The sequence below is a fragment of the Drosophila bipectinata genome, chromosome 2R (genome assembly GCF_030179905.1).
Source record: "Drosophila bipectinata strain 14024-0381.07 chromosome 2R, DbipHiC1v2, whole genome shotgun sequence".
Lineage (NCBI taxonomy): Eukaryota > Metazoa > Arthropoda > Insecta > Diptera > Drosophilidae > Drosophila > Drosophila bipectinata.
This window is the reverse complement of record NC_091737.1, coordinates 2,876,871-2,900,867: the sequence shown is the minus strand read 5'-3', so window position 1 is coordinate 2,900,867 and position 23,997 is coordinate 2,876,871. Positions and strand designations below refer to the sequence as shown.

Genomic DNA, 23,997 nt, shown 5'->3' with positions numbered 1-23,997 from the left:
AACTCTCGCGTCTCCACATGTTCCTACGGGGTACCATGAGGCCACCAGATAGACCGACTTTGCTTCCTTCTATGCTGTTGTCACATGTTTTTAAAACCTGTTGAACTCCGATTGGGCTCAATCTCCAACTTGCTCTCGCGCTTTTTGCGTAAAATTTTTCTCCTTTACTGGGTGAACCTTTTGGAACCGCGCCAGAAATGCAAAGAAAATGCTGTTCCCACGCGGATTCCTACGTCTAGCTTTCAGCTTCCAATAACCGCTTCAATCCGATTGCCAGACCCCCAGATATCGGCAATGCCTATCGGCCTGCTACTACTGCGTCAGAAAGGCTTCAACCTAGGTTGCCATTTCCCCTCCCAAGGGTTGCCACCTACGCCGATCTAACGCCGACGTTACATATACCAGTAGGCTACTTTCTTTGGGGCTTTGTAAAGGCATTGGTCTATTCGGATAATCCATAAACGCTTGACCATTTGGAAGACAACAATTGGTTTCATTTTATTTAGGATTAATGAGACAATATTGATATGAGTTATAAATGATACATTTTTTTGAAAATTGTACCAAATAAATGGGTTCAAGGTCCGAAAAACACGATGTGTAAAAATTGTTTCCTCTTTGCTTAAACAAATTGAAGATCTACTTTTTTCAAAAGCTACAACATTAAATTCTTTAAAAAAGTTGGAAGTCTCAAAAACGGTTTTTTTTTAATAAATCAAGATTTTAAGGATGTAACAATTATTTCAAACACGGTTTTGTGCTATATGCGACCTGATTAACAATTCCTACTATGTTCCTTTAAAAGTTCCAAATCACTGTTGCACTGTGTCATTGATGACAATAATGATGCCTTAAGGAGGGCTTGGCGGAGTGGAACTACTGAGAAAACGAAACCGCGAGATCGCAAACAAGCGATAGATAATGCAGGCGGTATTATCTTCTTTAGAAAAATAATCAAGACTAGGTTAAAAGGTCAAATATTTTTATATAAAAATAGGCTAAGATAATCTTATAATTTTAATTCAATTTAACTCACAATTAAAACTTACAATTTATTTGGACATCGAAGCGTTTACTGACTGATGGAGGTACACCATTAGATGCAATGCAATTATAGGCTCCCATATCTGTTCGATGAACATTTGTCAAAATTAGTTTTTTACCTTCCACTATTTTAAAAGCTGAAATGTTGAAAAAAAGATAAATTTTCTTTAACCTATACGTAAAGTATTGAAAAACAGTATTGCAATTTTCTTAAAATTATATGTGGTATATGTAATAATTTGAATTTACTTGTAATAAGTAGTTATAACTAATCTGTATTAGTCCCAGCAAATGTGCCAGTGTGTAAGGCGCCCACAATCCTGACCTAGGGTATTTCTTGTAAGCCAACAACAGCTCCATTTAGAAGGTTGCAAGTACCTCGGGGTTAATTTAGACCGAACACACATAGTGTCCATTACAAAGGCCATTAATACAAAGCTAAAGAAACTAAGATGGTTTCTAAATGGTCGGAAGAAGTTATCCCTAAGAAACAAGATATTTATATACAAAGCGGTAATTGCTCCCTCATGGCGTTATGGCTTGCAAGCATACGTCATAGCATCAAAATATAATTTGGGTAAGATTAGATTTATTCAAGACCAAACGTTACGCATTCCCCATGGAATATGTGCACAGCGAACTTTAAAAAGGGCCTGATGGTGCCTAAAGTAGGATTTGTTTAAAAAGTTGAGGTACTAGTCAGGCACCTATTAAGAGATCGCAGATTTATAGGTAGAAGGGTACCCAGACGACTCACTATGGGGCCAACGACCACTTTTTGTGACCGAAATTTGAGAAAATGGGCGTAGCGACGTATTTCACCATAAAATTCCGTAAAAAAATCTTAAAAATATATGTTTATTTGTCTATATTTATTTATAGAAAAATGAAAAAGGCAAAGTATTCTTTAAAATATCTATTTTCATTAATCACAGCCTTGATTAGCTCTAAATAGTTGTTTTTTAAATGCATGAAGAAAAATTAAAATATTATATTATGTTTGAGTACCTCATTTCGATTGTCATTGTATTTGTTCTTCGGTTTGTAGTTCCATATCAAATTAAAATTCAAATTGATCATTTGAAATGTCCTTTAAATGTGTAGCCGAAGTACAACTTAAGCCATTAAGCAATTCAGATACTTTCAATGGTAGGCTGAATTGGTTGTGAGTCCGAAATTCGGACTCAAAATTCCTGTATTTTGAGGCCCGGGTCCGCACGAAAACAAAATCTTTTTTGAGAGGCCCGGCCAACCCGCACACGAAACCGGCCCGGCACGAAACTTATTTACACATATGAGGAAATTTTAAAGACATGTTATTTTTATGTACACATTTATTAGGTTCATATTTATTAAACCTAACTAAAGGGGCCCATCCACAGGCGAGCATGTTGGGCGAACATGTTGTGCTTGATTAAATTTTTCCTGTGGATGGTAGTGTTCGTTGTCAAATTTTGTGTTCGTCAAAATGTTCGAATGATATTGAAATCGTTCAATTTTGACAAAGTTGGAAACAAAATGCTCGCCAATGGATGGCAATGTTGGCACGAACGTCAATTGGAAAAAGATTCAGGTAGAGAAAAATTAATAAAAAGTTCTTGCTAGATTTTATTTAATGCCTAAAAAATGAGCCTGCTCTATGGCACGCCAAAAGCGATGCATAAAAAAACAAACATTTGCGTAATAATGCATGGGAAGTGCTACTCGAAAAATATAAAGAATTTGATGAGCACGCCACACTAGACACCGTGAAGAAAAAAGTTAATTCGTTGCCTGCGTCATATAGACGAGAACTACAAAAGGTACATAGAAGTGAAAAATCAGGCGCTGGAGCGGACGATGTATACCAGCCGAGCTTGTGGTACTTCAGCAGGGCCGTAGCTAGCATGGGGCAGGTGGGGCGGTGCCCCAGGGCCCCGCCGGGACAAAAGACTTCCGTATAGGGGGCCCCAAATTTACTTGTTGCCCCAGGGCCCCCGAGGCTCTAGCTACGGCCCTGTACTTCAGTGACCTGTCTAAAAAAAAAACAAACTATGTCATGTTTTTATTTAAAAATAAAATTTTTTCAAAATTTTGTCTTTTTAGCCTAGTGAGTTTTTCATTTAACACATGGCACATGGCATTACACACACGTAGAAAAAAGCCTTTCGCTTGTAGACGAACTGGCTGGAATAGCCAGAGTGGTTCGAGCTAATTTGGGAAGGTATTTTAAGTCCAGGAGTACCAGGAGCTACTGAATAGGCCAAATATTTTTCAACCTCTATATCGATATCGTTTTACTCAACTTTTCTTTTTTATATAACGTAAGTCTGAAAATTCAGCAAACATTCCATTTTTGGAATTATTTGGGCTAATGTTATTAGTTACGTCATCAAAGTACTTTTTTCATGATCTCCTATAAATTCGGAGAGCATTGCTTCTACCGTAGCTATCACATTTTCCGTTTTTTCCTCTGAGAGGAAATTCATTTCTCTATAAGGAGGGCTCAGGAAAAGTTCTACCAAATGAGCGATTGCCGGAAAAAACCTGACTGATTGTAATTGGAGAATAAAAAAAAAATAGCGCGATCGAATCAAAATTGTTATCAGGCCTATTTCGGGCCTATTTCGGATTTTACGGGCAGGGCCTTTTTGCTACGAATCTTAATTTTTAGGCCCGGGCTCGCTCCGGGCCTGTGTATGTAAGCTCTGTGTATGAGGGAAGTGCCAGCTCCCTTATGGAACAAAATTTTATTAAGCTCTCATTCAAAAGAACTACAGCTACAGCTTCATCGGTTGATACTTTCTTGGGCTTTGAATTTTTTCTGTCCTAGTAAATTTCGAATAACTTTTTCCTTTTCCGGACTTTATGATTTGTATTATTGTATTAAAAGATGATTGTCTTAAAAGACCCATAAATCCTGTCATGCGAGTAGCAAGACCTGATGCTGCCCTTTTTATCGTTCTGTTACTTTTAAACGCGAATGATAATGAAGGTCTACCCACGGTTCTTCGGATCATCTTCGAACAGTCTGCGAAGAAATCCAATCAGCACACCTTCTTCTAAACACCGATATACCGATGCAACGGTAAAATTTTCAAAATTGGAAAATTTTTTGCTTTGAACTATTAATTTTTAATTTGGATCTTCTTGCAGCTTTTCGTTGTAGCTGATTTCCATTTATCGAACAATTTATCGTTGCCGACCCCCAGCCTCTAACCTAAAAATACAAATATTAAAAACACGTGCAATAAATCCACTTTTAGACTAAAATTATTTAAAAGAGGACGAGGCACACTACAACACAGTACAAATATGAAGGTGAAAGTATTTTTATTACTCCATTTAAAAATTGTACTTCAATTTAACTTAAACCTTATCAGGGGGTACACAAATATACACATTACAAAAACAACACGATCAATTCCTATAATTGACACCCACAAACACTTAATAAAATCCCATCTGGTCCGACTGCCTATCAAACATTTCAGTTTTAAATCCTTTTAGTCCACTAAAAATACTTTTAAAAAAAATGAAAATATTTCACCTATTGGACCGTTTTTTTATAGGCAATAACAGTGGACTTTAACAGCTGATAACTTAACAGTGAAGTTCTCTGTTAACGTTAAGAGACTGTTAAAGATCACTGAAGCTTTAAGGTCATTAGATCCTTATTTTAAGGACTTTTAAAAAACTACTTATCGCCACAAAAAGTAGTAACGGCCCTATAGGTTACAGTCTTAAAAAAATTAAAAACTTCCCCATCTATATTTTCTGTGGAAAAAACTTGTTCGAACCAAATTTTTTAAAACATTTTTCTCAGTAAAAAATGTTATTATACCTTTGCAGAGGGTATTATAATTTTGTCCAAAAGTGTGCAACGCAGTGAAGGAGACATCTCCGACCCTATAAAATATATATATTCTTGATCAGGATCACCTCCTGAGTTGATATGAGCATGTCCGTCTGTCCGTCTGTCCGTCTGTCTGTTTCTACGCGAACTAGTCTCTCAGTTTTAAAGCTATCGACTTGAAACTTTGCACATACCTTTCTTTTGCACACAGTTTATAAGTATGAACGACAGGGATAAGCCGATTATATCCTATAGCTGCCATATAACTGAACAATCGGAAATGACCTAACTTTCGTGTTTTTGTCGATAGAAAGCTGGAACTTAGTAGAGAGTATATTTTTGATCAGTTAATCCGACCTACCGAATTACGATCGGTCGACTATATCTTATAGCTGCCATATAACTGAACGATCGGAAATTGTTTTTGGTTTCTACCACAATAAAACATATACAAAAAAGTTCGTATTTCTATACCAACCTTGGTATTTTTGAAGATAGAAGATTGGGACTTTTTTTTATATGTTTTATTGTAATTAATTGGTTTTATTATGATATTCTCATAAGGATCGGACAATTATATACTGCAAAGGTATATCAACTTCGGCTCCGCCCTAAGTTAGCTTTCCTTTCTTGTTTTAAAGTTCAAGTAAGGCAAAATTAGAGCGAATTCGAGAGATTCTAAAATAATTTGGCATTGTCAACTGTTATTGTAAAATAACGAGGTTTTGTCAATTAAGTGTGTTAGTATGCCGGCAGCGCTGCGAAAAAATTTGACAATCTCTTTTTGCTCTAAGCAGAAAACTTTTAACAAAAAAACAATTTTAAGCTTTTTTTCAGACCCGATTCTGAAGTATTCCATCATGACATTTTAAAATGACATATTCAAATGGTGCGTCCTATGGACACAGTACGAGATCTTTTAGACTAAAAGGTTAACACAGGGACCGAGTTCAAAGTCGATCCAATTGACTATAATATAACATACGGCAAAATATTTTAAGGGATCAAACTTATGTCCCAATTCTCTGGAAATAAAATGACGTATCCTGGCTAGAACCAGCCGAAAGGGTAATGCGACTTTATACTCCATAACTTTGACTTATCGACTTTGAATAATGCGACTTTATACCCACCGTCGATACATCGTCGCCATAATCGTTTTAAGAATAGATGCAATTTTCAGACACAGGAATGCAATCCTTTCTGGCATGCGATGATTGCTAAATTCTCTATACTTGAAAAATTCTTTAGCTAGAGTGCAAGAAATGGAAAGCAACGAGAAGAAAACAGTGCACCTTTTATTTTGGCGCTACTTACCGCCAATTCAATAATAACCCATAAAAAACCGACTAATCAACAGCGCCTTTTAAGACCAAGACCATTTCCAAAATTATAATGAACAAGACCAAACTATTAAAAATTGCTCTCAAAACAATAATAGTCTCTGTTGGGTCTTGCCATCCTTAATAATTCGTCCAGCTCTATCCAACCTTAATTTATCTAAGAGCATCATTTAAGAGCATTTCTGCCCTTTTGATCTTCGCTACTCCCTCCCTCTCCTTTAAGCTGATGGGCATCCGGCATCCGCTGTCTTGTATGGGACCGCTTCTCGCTTTTTAACTCCCTCAATCTTTCCCTCTCTTCGCTAATCTCGACTTGCAATTTACCCGTGCTGTCTCGAGTTATATAGCAGTTACAATACGGAAAATAAAAATACCATTTGAAATTTAGTCCCGCTGAACATCGACATTTACAATATGAATCCGTTCTGGGACTCTGGAATCTGTGATCCCGAGCAAGATGATGTTTTTACGCCAAAGAGCTGACTTCATGTTTGAAGATTTGAAGAGGATGCGTCTGAAGAAACTGAAAATCGGCTGAAAATGCAAGTCCACGTATAGGGAACTGGTCGAATTTGACCTAGCGGAGTTAAGCAGAGCGTCATACGATACGATAACGATAACGTAATAAGCTGACGTAAATTATGTATACCATTTGTGGCGTCTTGGCCGATCACGGGGAATGCCTTTAAACCAGAGGTTGGCACAGCCCTATCTCGGGGGCATAGGAAATTTCTCTGCCCGAGCTCTGCCACACACACGCAGTATAAATGTGTGAAACGTCATGCTCACAGCCTACTTTCTGCTATTCGTTACTAACACTAATGCGGTAAAATCATATCAATGCCGACCACTGCTTTAAACAAACGCTGAATAGTTGGAATTCGGTTCGTATGTATGTTAGCGTGTGTGCGTTGTTGTTACATACTGAAAGAATAACATACATACGAACATACATACATACTTATTCTGAAAGAATTACAATAGGTACTTAACTCTTACATTAACTTATTTAGGCAACCGCAGTTTCTCTTCCCTCTCTTTTTGATGGCACAAAGCGGTCTAATTGATCCGCCAAAACATCGTTTTCTTTTTACCCCATTTTAGTGAAGCTTAATAACATAAACTAAAAATACCAGACTTCATATAATACTGTATTCAACGATCGGTGCTAAGTTTGAACTCCATCTCCATAAGTACTCCATCTCTCCCGATGAACACCTTTTCCACGCAACTTGTTTTCACTCCCTTCGTGGTATGGCTGGATCACAGATGAACACCAAGTCTCCTCGACGAATGGGCTTGACGTGCCTGTCCGTCATCCTTGGGAAGACCTGGGACTTCGGGTGCTCCCTTTTAGGAAATCGTTGGGTGTCAGTGGAGCCTCCTGGTCTACCGTCACTGGTAGATGAGTGAGCGGACGAGAGTTTACTATGCTCTCTGCTTCAATCAGAAGGTTCTCCAGTACGTGCTCCTTGGGCGCGCATTCCTAATCGTGAGCCATCTCCAAGTGGATAGCTCTTGTGGTCAGACACGTAAACAGTGCCATCCACCTCTTCTTCATGCGACGTCCAACCGTCACAAATGGCGGTCCAAAATAGTCCAATCCGGTAAACTTAAAAGGCCATCCGTTGGCTGAGTTGGTTGTGCTCTTCGAAGCTAACAAACGTTGCACTTGCTCACCACCCTTCGTAGAAGCCTCCGTAAGTTCGTAATCCAGAACTTCTGCCGGATCGCTCCGATGGTTGCCTCCGTGTTTTGGTGGCACATCCTTTCGTGGTGATGCTGCACGATAATCTCCGCCAATGCCTCCTCGTGAGACATTATGATCGACCGACGTGCGCTGTATGGCACACACGTCGCGTCGTCGATCCTTCCGCTGGCTCGCATTACTCCGTCCTTGTCGAAGTATGGGGACAGTCCATGCAGTCGGTTGCCCTTGGCGGCTTTTCCTTGGGTGTCCTCAGCAAACGCTTCTCGCTGCGATTGCCGTACCAATGTGCACTCAGCTTTAGCGGACTCCATCGACGTCAGTCCGTGATCCTCTCCACCGTATCGCAGTCCACGACACCGTCAAATGAATCTGAGCACCCATGCGGTGCTCCTCACCAGTCGATTGTAGCTGGAGAATCACTGCAAGAATATGAAGTTTACCATAACCAAGGCAAACTCACATTTTAATTCCTCTTCGTCGGTCGTCGGTGGAGTCCATCCTTCGCTCGATCTTGGCCAGATCGCCTCCGGCCCTCGTAGAAATGGTGGACCGTTTAGCCATCAGGTCCACGGCCTTGCGCGGCCTCGTCGCGTCATCTGCCACGTTTTTGGCAGACGGAATCCGTCTCCACTGAACGCGTCCGTGGACTCCAAGATCTCTGCCACCCGGTTATCTCCGGTGGGTGCTGCTTATCCTGTGCAACACAGTTTTAGGTCCATCCATAATACGAAGTTGCTGATCGCCACACCGTACTCCTGCTTGACGGTGTCCATCAGTCTCGCGCCCAATATAACTGCTTGTAGTTCCAATCGGGGAATCGACATAATCCTCATCGGAGCGCATTTCGTCTTGGAGCTTATGAAATGCGCCTGCACGTCTCCGTTCTCGTAAGTGGCCCGCCCAGAGGCCGTTGCTGGAAACGCCGACTGACTGGAGTCCACGAAGATGTGCAGCTGTAGCATCCTCACGCGTCCACCGCCGAAGTAGTAGCGTGGACATCTTCCATTCTCTTCCGTGGAACTCTTCCATTTTGCTCATTGTTTGCCGCCATTCCTCAAGGGCTGCGGCCAAATTATCTGGTAACGGCTCGTCCCAATTGACTCTTCTCCGCCAAATCTCTCGTATTAACAATTTTGGCAGTCACCATGTAGCAGCTCAGGAATCCGATCGGGTCAAACGTGGACATGACCAGGCTTAGGAACTCCCTCTTGGTAGGGAGGGACGTTCCCCTGTCATCACGCTTCTCCGGACTCAATGATATTTGACGCCGAACTTGATATCGTCCGGCTGCCTGTACATTCCTAGTACCTACTGATCAGCTTCGGTCCATTTGACGCTAGTGATGGATTCAAGTGGGTTCAACGCTCTGACCACAACTGGAAGCTGAACTGGAAGTGAATCGACACCAGTCAAACCCTGCATCTGCATGAATTTCTCTTACCCGTATCGAAATGGCGATAGCTTTTTCTTCACTGGTGAAACTGTCGACGTAGTCGTCCACGTAGTGGTATTCCTTAATAGCCAGGGCTGCTCGCGGATCTGTTTACTGTGAGGCATTCAAGGTCTTCACATAGTCCGTCGAACATGGTGAGCAAGCTGCTCCGAATGTCAACACTTGCATCTCGTATACGTCCGGCTCTCGCTGGTCATCTTCGTTTCTTCACAGGAACTTCTGGGCACATCTGTCTTGTGGCTGCATCAGTACCTGATGAAAAATCTCCTTGATGTCTGCACAAACCCCAACTGCTCCTTCCCGAAAATGGAAGAACACTGCTGGGGGGGGCTTGTGGCGCTGTGGTTAGCGCTGAATTAAGGGAAACGCCGTTCACCTTGGCAGCCGCGTCGAAGACCAGCCGGACTCTTCCAGGTTTGTTCGGGTTTTCCACCCCGAAGTGGGGCAGGTACCATAACTTCCCTTCCTGGAACCTATGGACTTCCTGAGGCTCCAGTCATCGTACATACCTCTTCTGGACGTAATCGTCCATTATGCCCTTACAGGCCCGCGCGAAGTCCACATCGCGCCTTCTTTTCCCTCGATGTTGACGAAACTCTTGAGCGCCATATTGTAGCTCTCCGGAAGTCTCACCTCGTCGTCTATCCATAGCAGCCCGGTCTCATATCGTCGGCCTACTCGCTTGTCGTCTCTTCAAGAATACTCAGGGCCCTTGCGTCACCGCCATCTGTGACTGAGGGCGCCAGCTCCACTCCACCAGCTGCTACTGGCTGTGCCGGCTTTACTCCGAAATTCTCTATCTTGAAATAGTCGTATCTCGAATAGTCCAGAAGATTATCATGGGGCACGGCTAGGAGGCACGGAGCGGTGAGCTCGCCTTTCCGTTCACTGGCTATACACATCCCCATCCAAGTGCGGGGACTGCTGCAAATAGTCCTCCAGATCCATAGCTTTTTGTTCTGAGGGGTGTGCACGTTCAGTTGACGATTCTCGCCTTTCATGTTGAGGCTGCGGGTGAGTTCGTCGTCGATGAGCGTGACAGACGACCCTTCATCCAGCAGTGCATAGGTGTCGAACTGCGGGTTCTCCCCGTACAGCGTCACGGGCAGAATCGAATCAACGCAGCTCAGGTTTCCCTGGCGGCATCTGCTTGTTCTACATTTGCCCTTGCCTTTTCCAGCTCTGACTCGACATTACGGCAGCCACTTGTACAAACGTGGAGTCCGTAATCTGCACCGTTGCTTCGGGCCGCAGGTTACTTGCCGCTTGTCCGTCGATAAGCCAACTTCAAAACCTTCTTCTGTGGGCAACTTCTGTGGGTTATTTTGCGTCACAAAAATCAGCTACTCGGCATGCACTAATTCACAAAAATGTAGCTGTAACCTTCGATAAAAAATCAAAGAAACCCTTTTACCTTGTGGCTGGACGGCAAAAGGGAGAATGCCTAGTAGTTCAGTCATACGAAATAAACATGAGATAAACAGATTTTGACAAGCCAACTTCCAGTAATAAACAATATTAAGGATTGGGTGGAATCTCCTTTTGAAAATATAGATTAAAAGAACAAATTTGTATATTCGCAGAAAACGTGATAACGTAATATATAGACAGCCCCTAAGCTTTCCTTTCTTGTTTTTTGATTAACATATTTTTGTTTAATTTAATATTAATATTGGGTTACGTCGTCTTTAATCTCTATAACACATTTACAACGCATTTTCATAGATTTCAATAAACTTTGACATTTTTCTGTTGAAATAGAGTCCCATATCTATTGAATTCATCTTTAAAAGTCTCATTGGGCTTTTTAAGGCCAATTTTTAAGGTTTTTTTCATTATATCGTCATTTTTCATATTCTTGATATGGCTAAGGTCAAACACCTCAAATTTTGAACTCTGCAGCCAAGATTTGGTTCGTTTGGCTGTTGAAGATAATACTCCATCCTGCTGGAATAGGTATTTGCCATGTTCAGCTAGCTTTTATTTGGATGGTGGCAACTTTATATTTTAACGTATTTCCCAGCGTTGACCATACCAATGATCAATGAAGTACAACTGTCCACCTCTTTTGACAGACACGCAACAACTCACCATTATACTTGGAGCTTAATTTTTATACCCTTGCAGAGGGTATTATAATTTTGTCCAAAAACGTGCAACGCAGTGAAGGAGACACTCCGACACTATAAAGTATATATATTCTTGATCAGGATCATCTCCTGAGTTGGTATGAGCATGTCCGTCTGTCCGTCGGTCCGTCTGTCCGTCTGTCGGTCTGTTTGTTTCTACGCAAACTAGTCTCTCAGTTTTAAAGCTATCGACTTCTTTCCTTTGCACGCAGTATATAAGTCGGAACTAAAGCTGCCTTATAACTGATTGATCGGAAGTGGTATAACTTTGATGTTTTTAAAGTTAGAGAGTTAAAATTTTACACGAGATTTTTAAATTTTTTTTTTTGGCAGAATAATACTACATGCTACATTTCATAACGATCGGTCGACTATATCTTATAGCTGCCATATAACTAAACGATCGGAAATGATATTTGGTAGAAATACCAACCTTGGTATTTTTGAAGATGGAAGCTTAGGACTTTATTTTAGATATTTTATTGTAATCAATTAGTTTTATTACTAATATTCTCATAAGGAGCGGCCAACTCCGATGTTTGCGATATATATCCGGTTTTAACTGCAAGGGTATATAAACTTCGGCTCCGCGCGAAGTTAGCTTTTCTTTTTTGTTATTGTAAATATTATTATACTTATTTTACATACCTTATGTAAAATAGATATACAACTCACGTTCAACACATTTTTTCAATTTAATTGGAAAACGGTTTTTAAAATACAAATAGAAAGTAAATATATTTTACTTACTTTAATAATAACTTAATAATAACTTTCGTTCTTCTCTCAGTTCAAAGCTAAGCTGACACACTGCTTATCAGTAAAGCACAGCATCTAAGAAAGTTTTTTTTTCGCTTATTTTGTTAGAGTGAAGAAAAGTTTATTTCTTCTAAAATTAAGAAATTAAAATCATTATTCATTGTGCGTATGTTGGGTGCATTATTATTGACAAAATCGTTTCCTTTTTTCCTTTACACGCAGTATATAAGTCAGAACGACCGGGATCGGCCGACTATATCCTATAACTGCCATATAACTGATTGGTCGGAAATGGTATAACTTCGGTTTTTTAGAGTAAGAGAGTTCAAATTTTACATGAGAGCTATTTAGCAAAATAATACGACATGCCAAATTTCATAAGGATAAGGACTGTATTCTATAGCTGCCATGTAACTGAACGATCGGAAATGACCCAACTTGAAGTGTTTTTGAAGATAGAAAGCTGGAACTTAGTACAGATTCTATTTTTGGTCAGTTGATCCGACCTACGAAATTTCATAACGATCGGCCGACTATATCTTATAGATGCCATATAACTGAACGGTCGGAAATAGTTTTTGATAGAAATACCAACTTTGGTATTTTTGAAGATAGAATCTTGGAACTTTTTCTTTAGATATTTTATTGTAATTAATTGATTTTATTATGATATTCTCATAAGGATTGGCCAACTATATCCGTTATTGGCGATACATATCTGGTTTGAACTGCAAGGGTATATCAACTTCGGCTCCGCCCGAAGTTAGTTTTCTTTTCTTGTTAGAAAAGAGCTTGGATGAGGGTAAAGAAGGATCAAGCGGTCGGTGCTAATCTTTAAAGCTTTTGCCTTAACAAAATATTGCAGGCAACAAGAAAAAACAAAGACCCATTTTGAGGTTTATTTACATAATTTGGTTAGTTACAGAGTCTTATCAGACCCAAAGTGTTTTTTTTTTTAATTTTTTCGGACTTGTTCTCAATAAGACGGTTTGATCGCTTTTAACGAGTCCTTCTTAAAATTCAATTTTTTGAGGATAATTATTTAAACACCATTAATAGAAGCAAGGCTTACTTATCTAGTTTGGAATTTATTTACTATTTATATTTAAAACAAGAAAGGAAAGTTAGCTTTGGGTGGAGACTTAGTTTATTTAGTTGAAGACTAAGACTAGAAGAGAAACGGAGACTAAGTTATACCATTGTAGCTTAAATCGGATACTAATCCAACACTTTCTGTCCGAAAAGTTGGTAAGATGAATCCGAGAATGCTTAGCTTAAGGCTATCGCTTGGGTCGCAAGTTTCGGATAGAGAACGGCCTTCCTCAGCTGGTAAGGTCAGCTGTGAACAAAGCGAAGGGTCTATAGTAGGACTCTTCTTGAGGAGCACTTCTCGTAACACACCAAGACAGCTAGCAGGTATCCGCGTCATAAACGGTATCGACAAGGCGCTTGTGTTGCCGCCTTACACACATCCACATCCACACAACCTACCCACTTTATATCCCAAAGCATCTCACCCGACTCGTCATCTCACATCTCACAACCCATGTCGAGAGTCAGCTTGGCTGAGGTGCGGGATAGGAGTTCTATCGGACTCTTCATTGGGGTAATCCACACAGGCAAGCGCAAAGAAAGGATAATCCCACACAGGCTGCGCACGGAGAGCTAAGCTTTAGTTTTAGTAAGTAGTTTAGTAGTTTCAGTAAGCTTTAGTTTAGTACTATCAAAGTAAAAGCAAAGATCCCAGAAGAAGTGGCCTCCGATATCGTAGCCACCGACGCCGAGGATGGCAGTAAGTCGGATATATGACGAAGGCATATCCGATTACGAAGAAGCGAAAGTTACAGCGGTGCAGGCGAATTTTACAGATGACCTTGCGGATTCTGCAATAAACCTCCACCTCGGTGACACTCCTGCCAACAACGTCTTAGTCCAGGAACCCTGGTTGGTAGAAGGAAGGCCTTCTGGACAAGGAATACAAGCGACTACTACTAAAATCTGCATTGTACTTAAAATCATCTAAGTTTGTCAAAAAAGTCTTGCGGCATTTTTATGAAATTTTTAATTGTTTATAAAATTAATTTTAATCATGCGATTCATATATTCGCCGTTATGTTCGATGGCTAGTTTCTAACAAGATGCCAACTTCATAACCCCTGTAATAGAAGGTCGCATCCCTATTGGTAAAAAAGGCAATCGGAAAGGCAATTTTTGCCGGCCTCTTTTGTAGCCAATGACCGACTTCCAAGCTCGTTTGCTATAGTCAGAAAAAGTTTATAATCGATTGGTGCAAGGTCCGTACTATATGGTGGGTGCAAAAGAACCTCCCATTCGAGCTCCCATCCGATATAAGCATATGTTTGCATAACTAATCATAATACATAATTTTATATATAATTACAGTGACTCATAAGCGGGCCAGCAACTTTTATTTGAACCATAAGGCTTCATAAAACTCCAACCGATGTATGTAAATGGCATACATGGCCTTCTAGCCGGAACGACCAAGTGAGCTAGTAGCAAAGCTAGTGGAGGCTCACTACTCTCAGCGGGCGAGCTCGGACGCAAATGACTATGGATAGTATTTTTCTAATTTTCTACTTAAGTCAAACATGTTTCTCTGCAATGCATGCCCCAAAAACAAAACCAAAACCCCAAAAACAAAAGCGAATCAAGCCCTCCTGTTGATCGTTAGAGCTAGCTACCCTCCAAACGGCATGCCCTGCCTGCAAAACCCTCGTTCAACAGAATCTTTTTCAACAAGGCAAAGGCCACCTTATAGTCAAGTTCGCCTATTAAAAAATCCTTTGGAAAAGGTTTTCTTTTCTGCTCGGACATACAAAACAAATCCTAACCCAATCAGCTACAACCCAGGCTGTTTAAAAAATAAAGATGACCCTTGGACTAGTAAGAGTGAGGAATCTCTAGCCATGCTGCTACACACCTACTTTCCTGGATGCTATCCAGAAACAGGCCTGTTGGGTCAAGCAACAGCACGGCGTTTAATGTTTATGTTTAAATAATGTTTAAATAATGTTTATGTATGTTTAGTGTAATAATTAGTTATAGTATATTTATTAAGCTAAAATATGGATATATCGCCTTAGTTGGTCGCAAGCCGACTCTTTCTCGGCCGCTCGACTTCAACGGGCCTATTTTAAGAGAGCTTTAGCTTCGCAATCACTATGTCGGGCCGCCCTCTCCACTATCGAGAGCTTTAGCTTCGCGTATGTCTAGTCGAGCCGCACTCTCTGTCCATATTATTAGTCACTGCTTAGCACCATAAACTGGATGATCACAATAGTTGATCCCAGTTTCATCTACCTGCAGCATAAATAAAATATAACGTACTGTAATTAAATTCGTCTTTCATTTCCCGGCATTGAAAACTCTCAATGACCAAACAAGGCCTTTTGATTTTAACTTATGATAGTCTCTTTGCAATACACAAATTTAAGCCTTCGACAACTTTCATAGACGTGGATCAGATCACGCATTGTGTTCATATCACCCTTTTTGCTTACAACTCTTAAAAGGGTCCATGACCTTCACCTAAAAGTTACTCTTAACCCAATGCGTACGAAAAAGGTAAATCCACAGAAACTGCGCACCACCCGCATATCTCTAGGACAGAGAGAGATAAATCTCCCAGAATGAATTTAATCTCGTGAGCTTTTTGGACATAGAAGGGGCTTTCAATAACGTTCTCCAAAACCATAACTGATGCCCTGACGTGCCTTTGGGACTCATTGATTAGTTGCTAATTTACAGTGAAGTAACGTCCTCCCCTTCTATCTTCAAAAATACCAAAGTTGGTATTTCTACCAAATACCATTTTCGATCGTTCAGTTATATGCCAGCTATAAGATATAGTTGGCCGATCGTTATGTAATTTGGTAGGTGGGATTAACTGACAAAAAAAAGAACCTGTACTAAGTCCCAGCTTTTCATCTTCAAAAGCACGAAAGTTGGGTAATTTTCGATCGTTCAGTTGTATGGCAGCTGTTTAATCATTGAGAATTTTCAATGACTTTAAAATAAATACCAAATTGGATTAAATACCAAATTGGATTAAATTAAAACGTTATAAATCTTTAATTTTCTGTATATGAAACTGGGTTCTTATTTATATGATAGACCAATTTAGGATGCGAGCGCAATAAGATCAAAAGCGAGAGTGGCGCCAGCCTTCAATATTAGGCTGGGCGGATGATCGCTGGCTTTAGATGCCGAAACAGTTGAAGCCGAGCGGTCCTACAGGAGTCGGCTTGCGACCAACAATGCCTAACTTAATAATTATTTATTTAAACAAGCAACTAGCTGCTTGACCCGACATTCTCCCCCCAGTTGAGGTCTGCACTCCAACTTCATCTTTAAGGGGCAACAGGCACAGCTTAGACACTGCTCGCTTGGTAACTCCAGATGAAGTTTTAATCCCCGCCACTCGAAAGACTCCATCTCGACCAGGGATTAACTCCATTATTCTCGCAAGCGGTCATTTCATCGGAGGTAGGTTTTCGTTCTTTACTAGCAACGCATCGTTCAGGGCCAAGGCAAGACCGGAGGCACGCCATTTGGAGTGCTGCTGAAGAAGGTTTAAGTACTCCTCCTTCCATCGGGACCAGAAAGACTTCTGCAGGAAAGAAACGCGCTGCCAGCTGTCCAACCGGTTGGAGTTCAGCTTTGTGACATCGGGCTCTATAAAGCTGACTGACGGACCACCAGATAAAAAATGAGCCGGGGTTAGAACATAAATTTCTGCAGGTAAAAATGGTGATTGGCGGTTTTAGCAGCCGCTTCCCATAAACCACATTAAAAAAAAAGTAATTGTAAAAAAGACATTGAGGACAGATCCCTTACAAGCTCCAGGCTGACGTAACATTTTACTGGAGTCTTATTTCGCCCTTCCGGCTTATAAAAAAAGGCCCACAAAAATCCACACCAGTGACTCCAAAGACCTGGGAGTCGCTGACTCTTTGCTCTTGACTCAGCCATAATGTGCTCCAACAACCGAGGCTTAGTCCGGAAGCATCGAATGAATTTTTGTATTGCCTTCGTCACGGTTTTTCTCACCCCAATTGGCCAATATTGGGACTGAATAATTGCCAACAGTGCGCAAGGTCCGGTATGTAAATTTCGCTCATGGAAGTCAACAATTATAGCCTGCGTAACTGGATGGCTTCTTGGAAGTATAATTGGATGCTGACTATCAAAATCCAACGACGAATTTTTTAGCCGACCGTCTACGCGCAACAGTCCAAATTTGTCCAAGAAGGGAGAGGATGAGGCAAGGGCACTGGATACCGCTATCTCTGTTCCATTTGAGGCGCCTTTATGTCCTCCCAACAATGCACACGCTGCACTAGTCGCAATAACAGCTGTGTTCCAGATTTTATATCGCTAGCCGTGACACCGTTGTGGCGAATTTTTTGAGAAAACTTTTATACAATAATATAGGCGAATACCCTATACAGTGTTTGAATCGAATTAGCGTACTTAGAAACCGCTGTTATATCAACGTACGAAAACTGAATGAGCAGGACCCTTACGCGTAACTCCAGGGTCGATCTCTCACTCCTCTTGGGATCCAACGAGAAACGGAGGACCGTGAGACCACAACTAATTCTCAACCAATTAATTGGGAAGAGCACCACGCGTCAGGATATCTACAGGATATTTTGCACGAAATGCGCATCGCAATCTAGCTCCTCCTTCGTCCGCTTCACAATAGGCTCAAAACAGTCTTCGATTTCCCAAAACCGGCGGAGCACAGAATCCAACTGATCATCCAGCATTGTTGCGCTCTTTGGAACATCCTTGTGGGCAGTGGAAACGAGTGATCTTTTCTGGACATGTGAACCGCCTCCACACACGACCCATCCAGGTCGGGTTTTCTGCAGCAATGGCAGGCCGGCTGAGAGCTTAATTTGCCCAACACACAGCAGCTCATAAAACAGACTGGCTCCGATAAGAAGATCAATGCGCTGTGGACGGTAAAATTCAGGATCAGCCAAAAAAAGATTGCAAGGAATATTCCAACTGGAGACCTCCAAACTGAAGCTAGGCTGCAGGTCCGTGATATTGGCGGCGACGACGGCGTTAACCAGGGACGAGTATTCGGAGCAGCGGGACCGCAGGAGAACATCAACAGAGAATCCATCTGTTGCCAAACCGGTATCGCTAATACCAGACACCGCCATGAAAGATTTGCACCTCTGGAGCTGCAGCTGACTTACCTGCCGGGAAGTGATCACGTGCACCTGCGATCCAGAATCCAACAGAGCTCGGCATGGAACAAGGGATCCGGCGCGACTACGAACAAAAATTGTTCGCTTTAGCAAGCAACGATATATTGCTGCTGCGACCTTGCGCAACTAGTGCATTAGCAGTGGACGGCGAAAAGGCTGCAGGCTCGGCGCCTTCGGCTATGGCTGACGTGAGAGGACCAACCAAAGGCTGGCAGCTAGATGCCTGCGGCTCCAGAAAATGGAGCAGGCTGTGATGACTTCTTCCATAACTGCGACAATAAGCAGGGAGGCACTCACGCATGCATAAAGGGTGATCTACTGTTATTTGCACCTCGACGCGTGAGCGCCCGCGCCCATGGCTACGTCCATAGAATCCCGCGTCCTACATCGATGCTCCGAAAATTCGACAATCGACTCCCAAGTAGGGATGGCATCTGAACCCGAGGAGTTTTGACTCTTCTCCCATTTAGCCTGGAGAGCTGTTATTGAGCCACTTTCCAACAGACTGAGGCCCAGGCCCTCGTTCACGTGTGCCTGAAATATTAAGCGACGGTTATTAAATCGTTTCTCCAATAAATTCAACGCGACATTATAGTTCTCGTCGGAGACTTCCAAGGAACGAACTGCTTTGAACGCGGACTCCCGAAGGCAAGATCGCAACCTTTGCAGCTTTTCCACCTTACTAATACGAGGGTTGCTGCCGACGATTTTAGAGAAGATGGAGTTAAATGCAGCCCATTCCAAGTATCTACCGCTGAAGGTGGGGAGAGGCAAAGGAGGCTTGAAAACTTTGACCTTACCCTATTCAGACTATATGGTGGACATTCCGTTGGCAAGGGTGGAGTGGGCAGCAATTCAAGAAGAGCGAAGGGTCGTCTCGTTTTCAATTTTGGCCTTCATCGTCGCTACGAGCTCCGAAACAGTCCATCGGAGGTCACTACTGATCTGCGAAATGTCCAAATCCTCAATCCTGGATGGTCTTGAAGTCGCTAAACATGGTGGCTATCTGGCCATGTCGCACGTATAGCATGGCATCATCCACTTTGGAAATGGGCTGAAGAGCTCTTTGGATCCTCTGTAAGTCCTGGAGAATATCCAGGGCCTTGCACTTTTAAAAAGCACTACGGGTTGGAGTGGGTGCTCCAGTGACGGTGCGGCTGGAGTTCATGATTGATTATATTAAGTTCCGAACAACCCGAAGTAAATAATTCCGGCGCCAAAACTTTATCTCTTAATTTTAATTTGCTCGCAGCAAAAACAATATGTCCCACCGTAGCGGAATCGTGGAACGTCTATATGTATTAAGTTATGCGAGCGAATGCACTTGCGTCGTGGAACGTATGTTTGTAAGTATGTAATATGTTTAAGTAAGTATGTATATGCACTTGCGAAATGACGTTTTATGTTTATGTCTGTATGTATGTATGGTATAATATATTATATATTATAATTTGGTTTTTATTAAAAACAAACTGCTTCCTTATTAGCCACGTATGAAAATTGTTCACAAAATACCGTTTACAAATTTGTTTGGTTTTTGTTTTAGTAATTTGTTTATATATATTACCGACGATCACGTCGGGGCTGACCAATGTTTGGTCATTGATAATTTTTAATGCCAGTAAAATAAAAAGCAACTTGTATTAAATTAAACGTTATAAAATCATTTTTTGGCCGCATATGAAATAGGGATCTTATATATGTATGTGTGAAATCCAATTTAGGGTACGAGCGCAATAAGACAACGAACGAGGAAGACGCCATCCTTCGATAATATGCGGATGCTCGCTAGCTTTAGATGCCGAATCAATTAAAACCGAGCGACCGAACGGGAGTCGGCTTGCGACCAACAATGCCTAATTTAATAGTTAATTATTTGAACTAGCAACTAGCTGCTGGAAAGAAAGGAAAGAAAGGTGTGTCGAAAGTTTCGAGTCGATAGCTTTAAAACTGAGAGACTAGCTTGCGTAGAAACAGACAGGACAGACAGACGTTCAGACAGACGGACAGACAGACGGGCAGACGGACATGCTTATATTGACTCAGCAAGTGATACTGATCAAGAATATATAGCCAACGACTTTCTTAAAAAGGAAAAGGAAAGTAGATCCATATATGGTAACAAAAAAGTTAAGAACCGTCTAAACCTAAACCTAAACGTCTAAACCTAACTTGGGTCGATGCTTATGAGAAATTTATTTTATAATTTATTAAAAAAAAAACAAGAAAGGAAAGCTAACTTCGGGCGGAGCCGAAGTTGATATACCCTTGCAGTTCAAACCGGATATATATCGCAAACATCGGATATAGTTGGCCGATCCTTTTGAGAATATGATAATATAACCCAATTTATTACAATATAAAATCTAAACAAGAAAGGAAAGCTAACTTCGGGCGGAGCCGAAGTGTATATACCCTTGCAGTTAAAACCGGATATATATCGCAAACATCGGATATAGTTGGCCGCTCCTTATGGGAATATGAATATATAATCCAATTTATTACAATACAAAATCTAAAAAAAGTCCCAAACTTCTATCTTCAAACATACCAAAGTTGGTATTTCTACCAAAAACCATTTCCGATCGTTAAGTTATATGGCAGCTATAAGATATAGTCAGACGATCGTTATGAAATTTGGTAGGTCGGATTAACTGACCAAAAATATAATCTGTATTAAGTTCCAGCTTTCTTTCTTCAAAAACACGAAAGTTGGGTCATTTTCGATCGTTGAGTTATATGGCAGCTATAGGATATAGTCGGCCGATCCTTATGAAATTTGGCATGTAATGTTTTGCCAAAAATAGCTCTCGTGTCAAATTTGAACTCTCTAACTCTAAAAAAACCAAAGTTATATCATTTCCGGTTAATTAGTTATATGGCAGCTATAAGATATAGTCGGCCGATCCGGGCCGTACCGACTTATATACTGCGCGCAAAGAAAAGAAGGGTGTGTGCAAAGTTTCCAGACGATAGCCTTTAAACTGAGAGACTATTTGGCGTAGAAACGGAGGTTTAGAAATGAACTCAGGAGGTGATCCTGATCAAGAATATATATATATATATATATATATATTTATAGGGTCGGAGATGTCTCCTTCACTGCGTTGCACACTTTTGGAAAAAATTATAATACCCTCTGCAAGGGTATAAAAAAAATTTTGAGGATAGTCCCAATTAAAGCATATTACTGAGTTGACGAAAATCCGCTGTTGAAATTCTGATAGCGATTTTGCACTTTATCCAACTACCGAGGTAGTGTGACCAAAAAAATAAAGAAATAAGGTAATACTGAACAGTTGTTGTTTGTAAACAAAAAACCAATAATCAAAATGAATTCAAATCAATTGGATGTTGGTGTTTTGTTTATGTATTTCGCCGCTAAGGAGCTGATTAAGAAATAGAAAACTGGGTCAAAATCAAAATCAAAATCAATCACAAATCATTTCAATGCCATTTTATGGAATTAAAATGCCCCTTGTGGGTCAAATCCCATATTATGGGCTTCGTCTTGACCGCAGAAATTAATTTTAATTTGTCCTGGCGCGTCGAATTCTGAATAACCGTTTCAGAACAGATGTGCTTGACGGGTAAATTTACTAGAAGATACGGCGTAGAGCTGTAAGCTTCAAGAGAATAAGCTAAAGAAGGGTCAATCATCACTGGAAAAAAAGTTGTTTTTTGACCGAAAATCCTCGCGAACTTGGAGAGTTTATGACCAAGTGAATGAAACGTCCTGTTTTATGAATGTGAATGTTTTGTTGTTAACCGACCCGACTCTTTTACCCTGGGGTTAAACCCCAGTGTCAGATTTCTATTGACTGGCCATGGATCACTGAATGCATATTCGGCACCTAAAAAACACTCCGGAATGCCAATTTGGCTGCGAAGACAATCATGTTCTTTGGAAGTATCCGCTGCATTATTACATTGAAGATCTAGGACTGGGAACCACTTTGACTTCCGTTAATTTCTCTTAATGACCAAAAAAGTCAATGAGATGAGTGTTTTTTCGATGGGCGTATTTTGTAGACAACGTATGCGATGTTTTTTTGGATGCCAGGATGTGTTAGAAGGGGACGATACGAACATGACGGGTGAAAAGATGCCTAATTAGGTTCTACCAATTTTCGCCCGACTCTGGGTGTCTAGTCCCCGAGTCTCTGATAGTTATCCTCATGTATTTCTTTCTACCTTTTGCCTGTTTCTTTTCAAAAAGTATGGGGCGGTAGTATGAATCAATATTTTAAATTGATCTTCAAAGAGGAATTGAAGAAGAGCTGAATTTAATGTGCGTTTATATGCATAGCTATTAACTTGGGCGTGCCAAAAGTGGTTTTGGTTCAAAAACGGCCCCGGCCTAACTCTACCTAACTTGCTTGGAGCTTCTGCCAAGCTTGTCTTCCTGTATTCGACTTTGACTTAATCTTCTGTAGATTTAAGGGTTTAATTAAACCCTGACGCTAACTATGATATGGCTACTGACGCTTACTATGATATGGTTTCTTATCTCTTGCCCAACCATTTTAGTAATAGACGATAAATATTCCAGACTCACATTAACGAGATTCTGTAGCTGTGGTAGAGCCAGTATTCGTTACAACTATTCGGCAGTTATCCGACCAATACAACAATCAAATGCGGACTCTCATGAGTCTTGGTTCGTTGTCGGCTCACAAGTTTACTTCATTTTATCGCGGCTGGGCAGACAACTTTAGCTTCGTCGGTCCAAATGGTCTGTAGCGGTGCCACTGGAGACGACTTGGAGACGCAGAATTCTTTACAAATGGGTATGTTTGCCTACCTTGCCTAGTCTCGTCTCTACACAGGGGCCAACAACTTCGTTATTTTTTTCCTTCACGCATAATTTAAACTGCTTCATAACGTTTAGGCTCCACTGAACCAAAGTCCAGAACAAAAGTAGGTATAATCACCCACATGAAACCTGTTGCGTTGTCCGTTTTTGTTTTTACTACAAATCACTTTTTTTAAAGGAAGGTATACCAACTCAAATGGCAGTTAGCAGTTACCACATCTTCGGGATATGCATCCAAAGTTAAAATCACCGATTTTATACAACCTTTCTTTGTGCTTCTATGATATCTCCCCAAACATTTTCCTGTGGAAGAACCACCCAAAGTAGGCGGGTATCGTGTTGTGGGTATTAAAAAATTTATTACAGCGTAGAGGGTTCTTAGGCTCTATCCATTCCCCTGGGTCGTGGGCGACTTAAATATTGAACGTTGGGAAAGACTCCTATTCAGACCTCTAATAAAAGTTTATAATGCTTTTTCTCTACCTAGCTCTTAGAACTTGAGTGGTTTGCTGAGTAGAAGACTCCCATTCAGACCTCTAACAAATGTATATGAGGTGTGTTCAAAAAGTAAGGTGACTTTGTATTTTCAAGAAAAACTATTAATTTATTTATCAATATTTATGTTGTCCCCTTCAAAGTAATCTCCCTCAGATACAATA

The 23,997-nt window shown here is 40.9% G+C and overlaps 1 protein-coding gene across 1 annotated transcript in view; it reads right to left on the bottom strand.

Annotated features, from left to right (window-relative positions):
- The window catches only part of DIP-lambda (Dpr-interacting protein lambda), a 292,234-nt gene that overhangs the window by 171,154 nt on the left and 97,083 nt on the right, over nt 1-23,997 (bottom strand). The window contains exon 6 of the mRNA XM_043210436.2: nt 1,050-1,181. Within this exon, the coding sequence (XP_043066371.1) occupies nt 1,050-1,181 (132 nt within the window). The remainder of the gene's footprint in view (nt 1-1,049; nt 1,182-23,997) is intronic.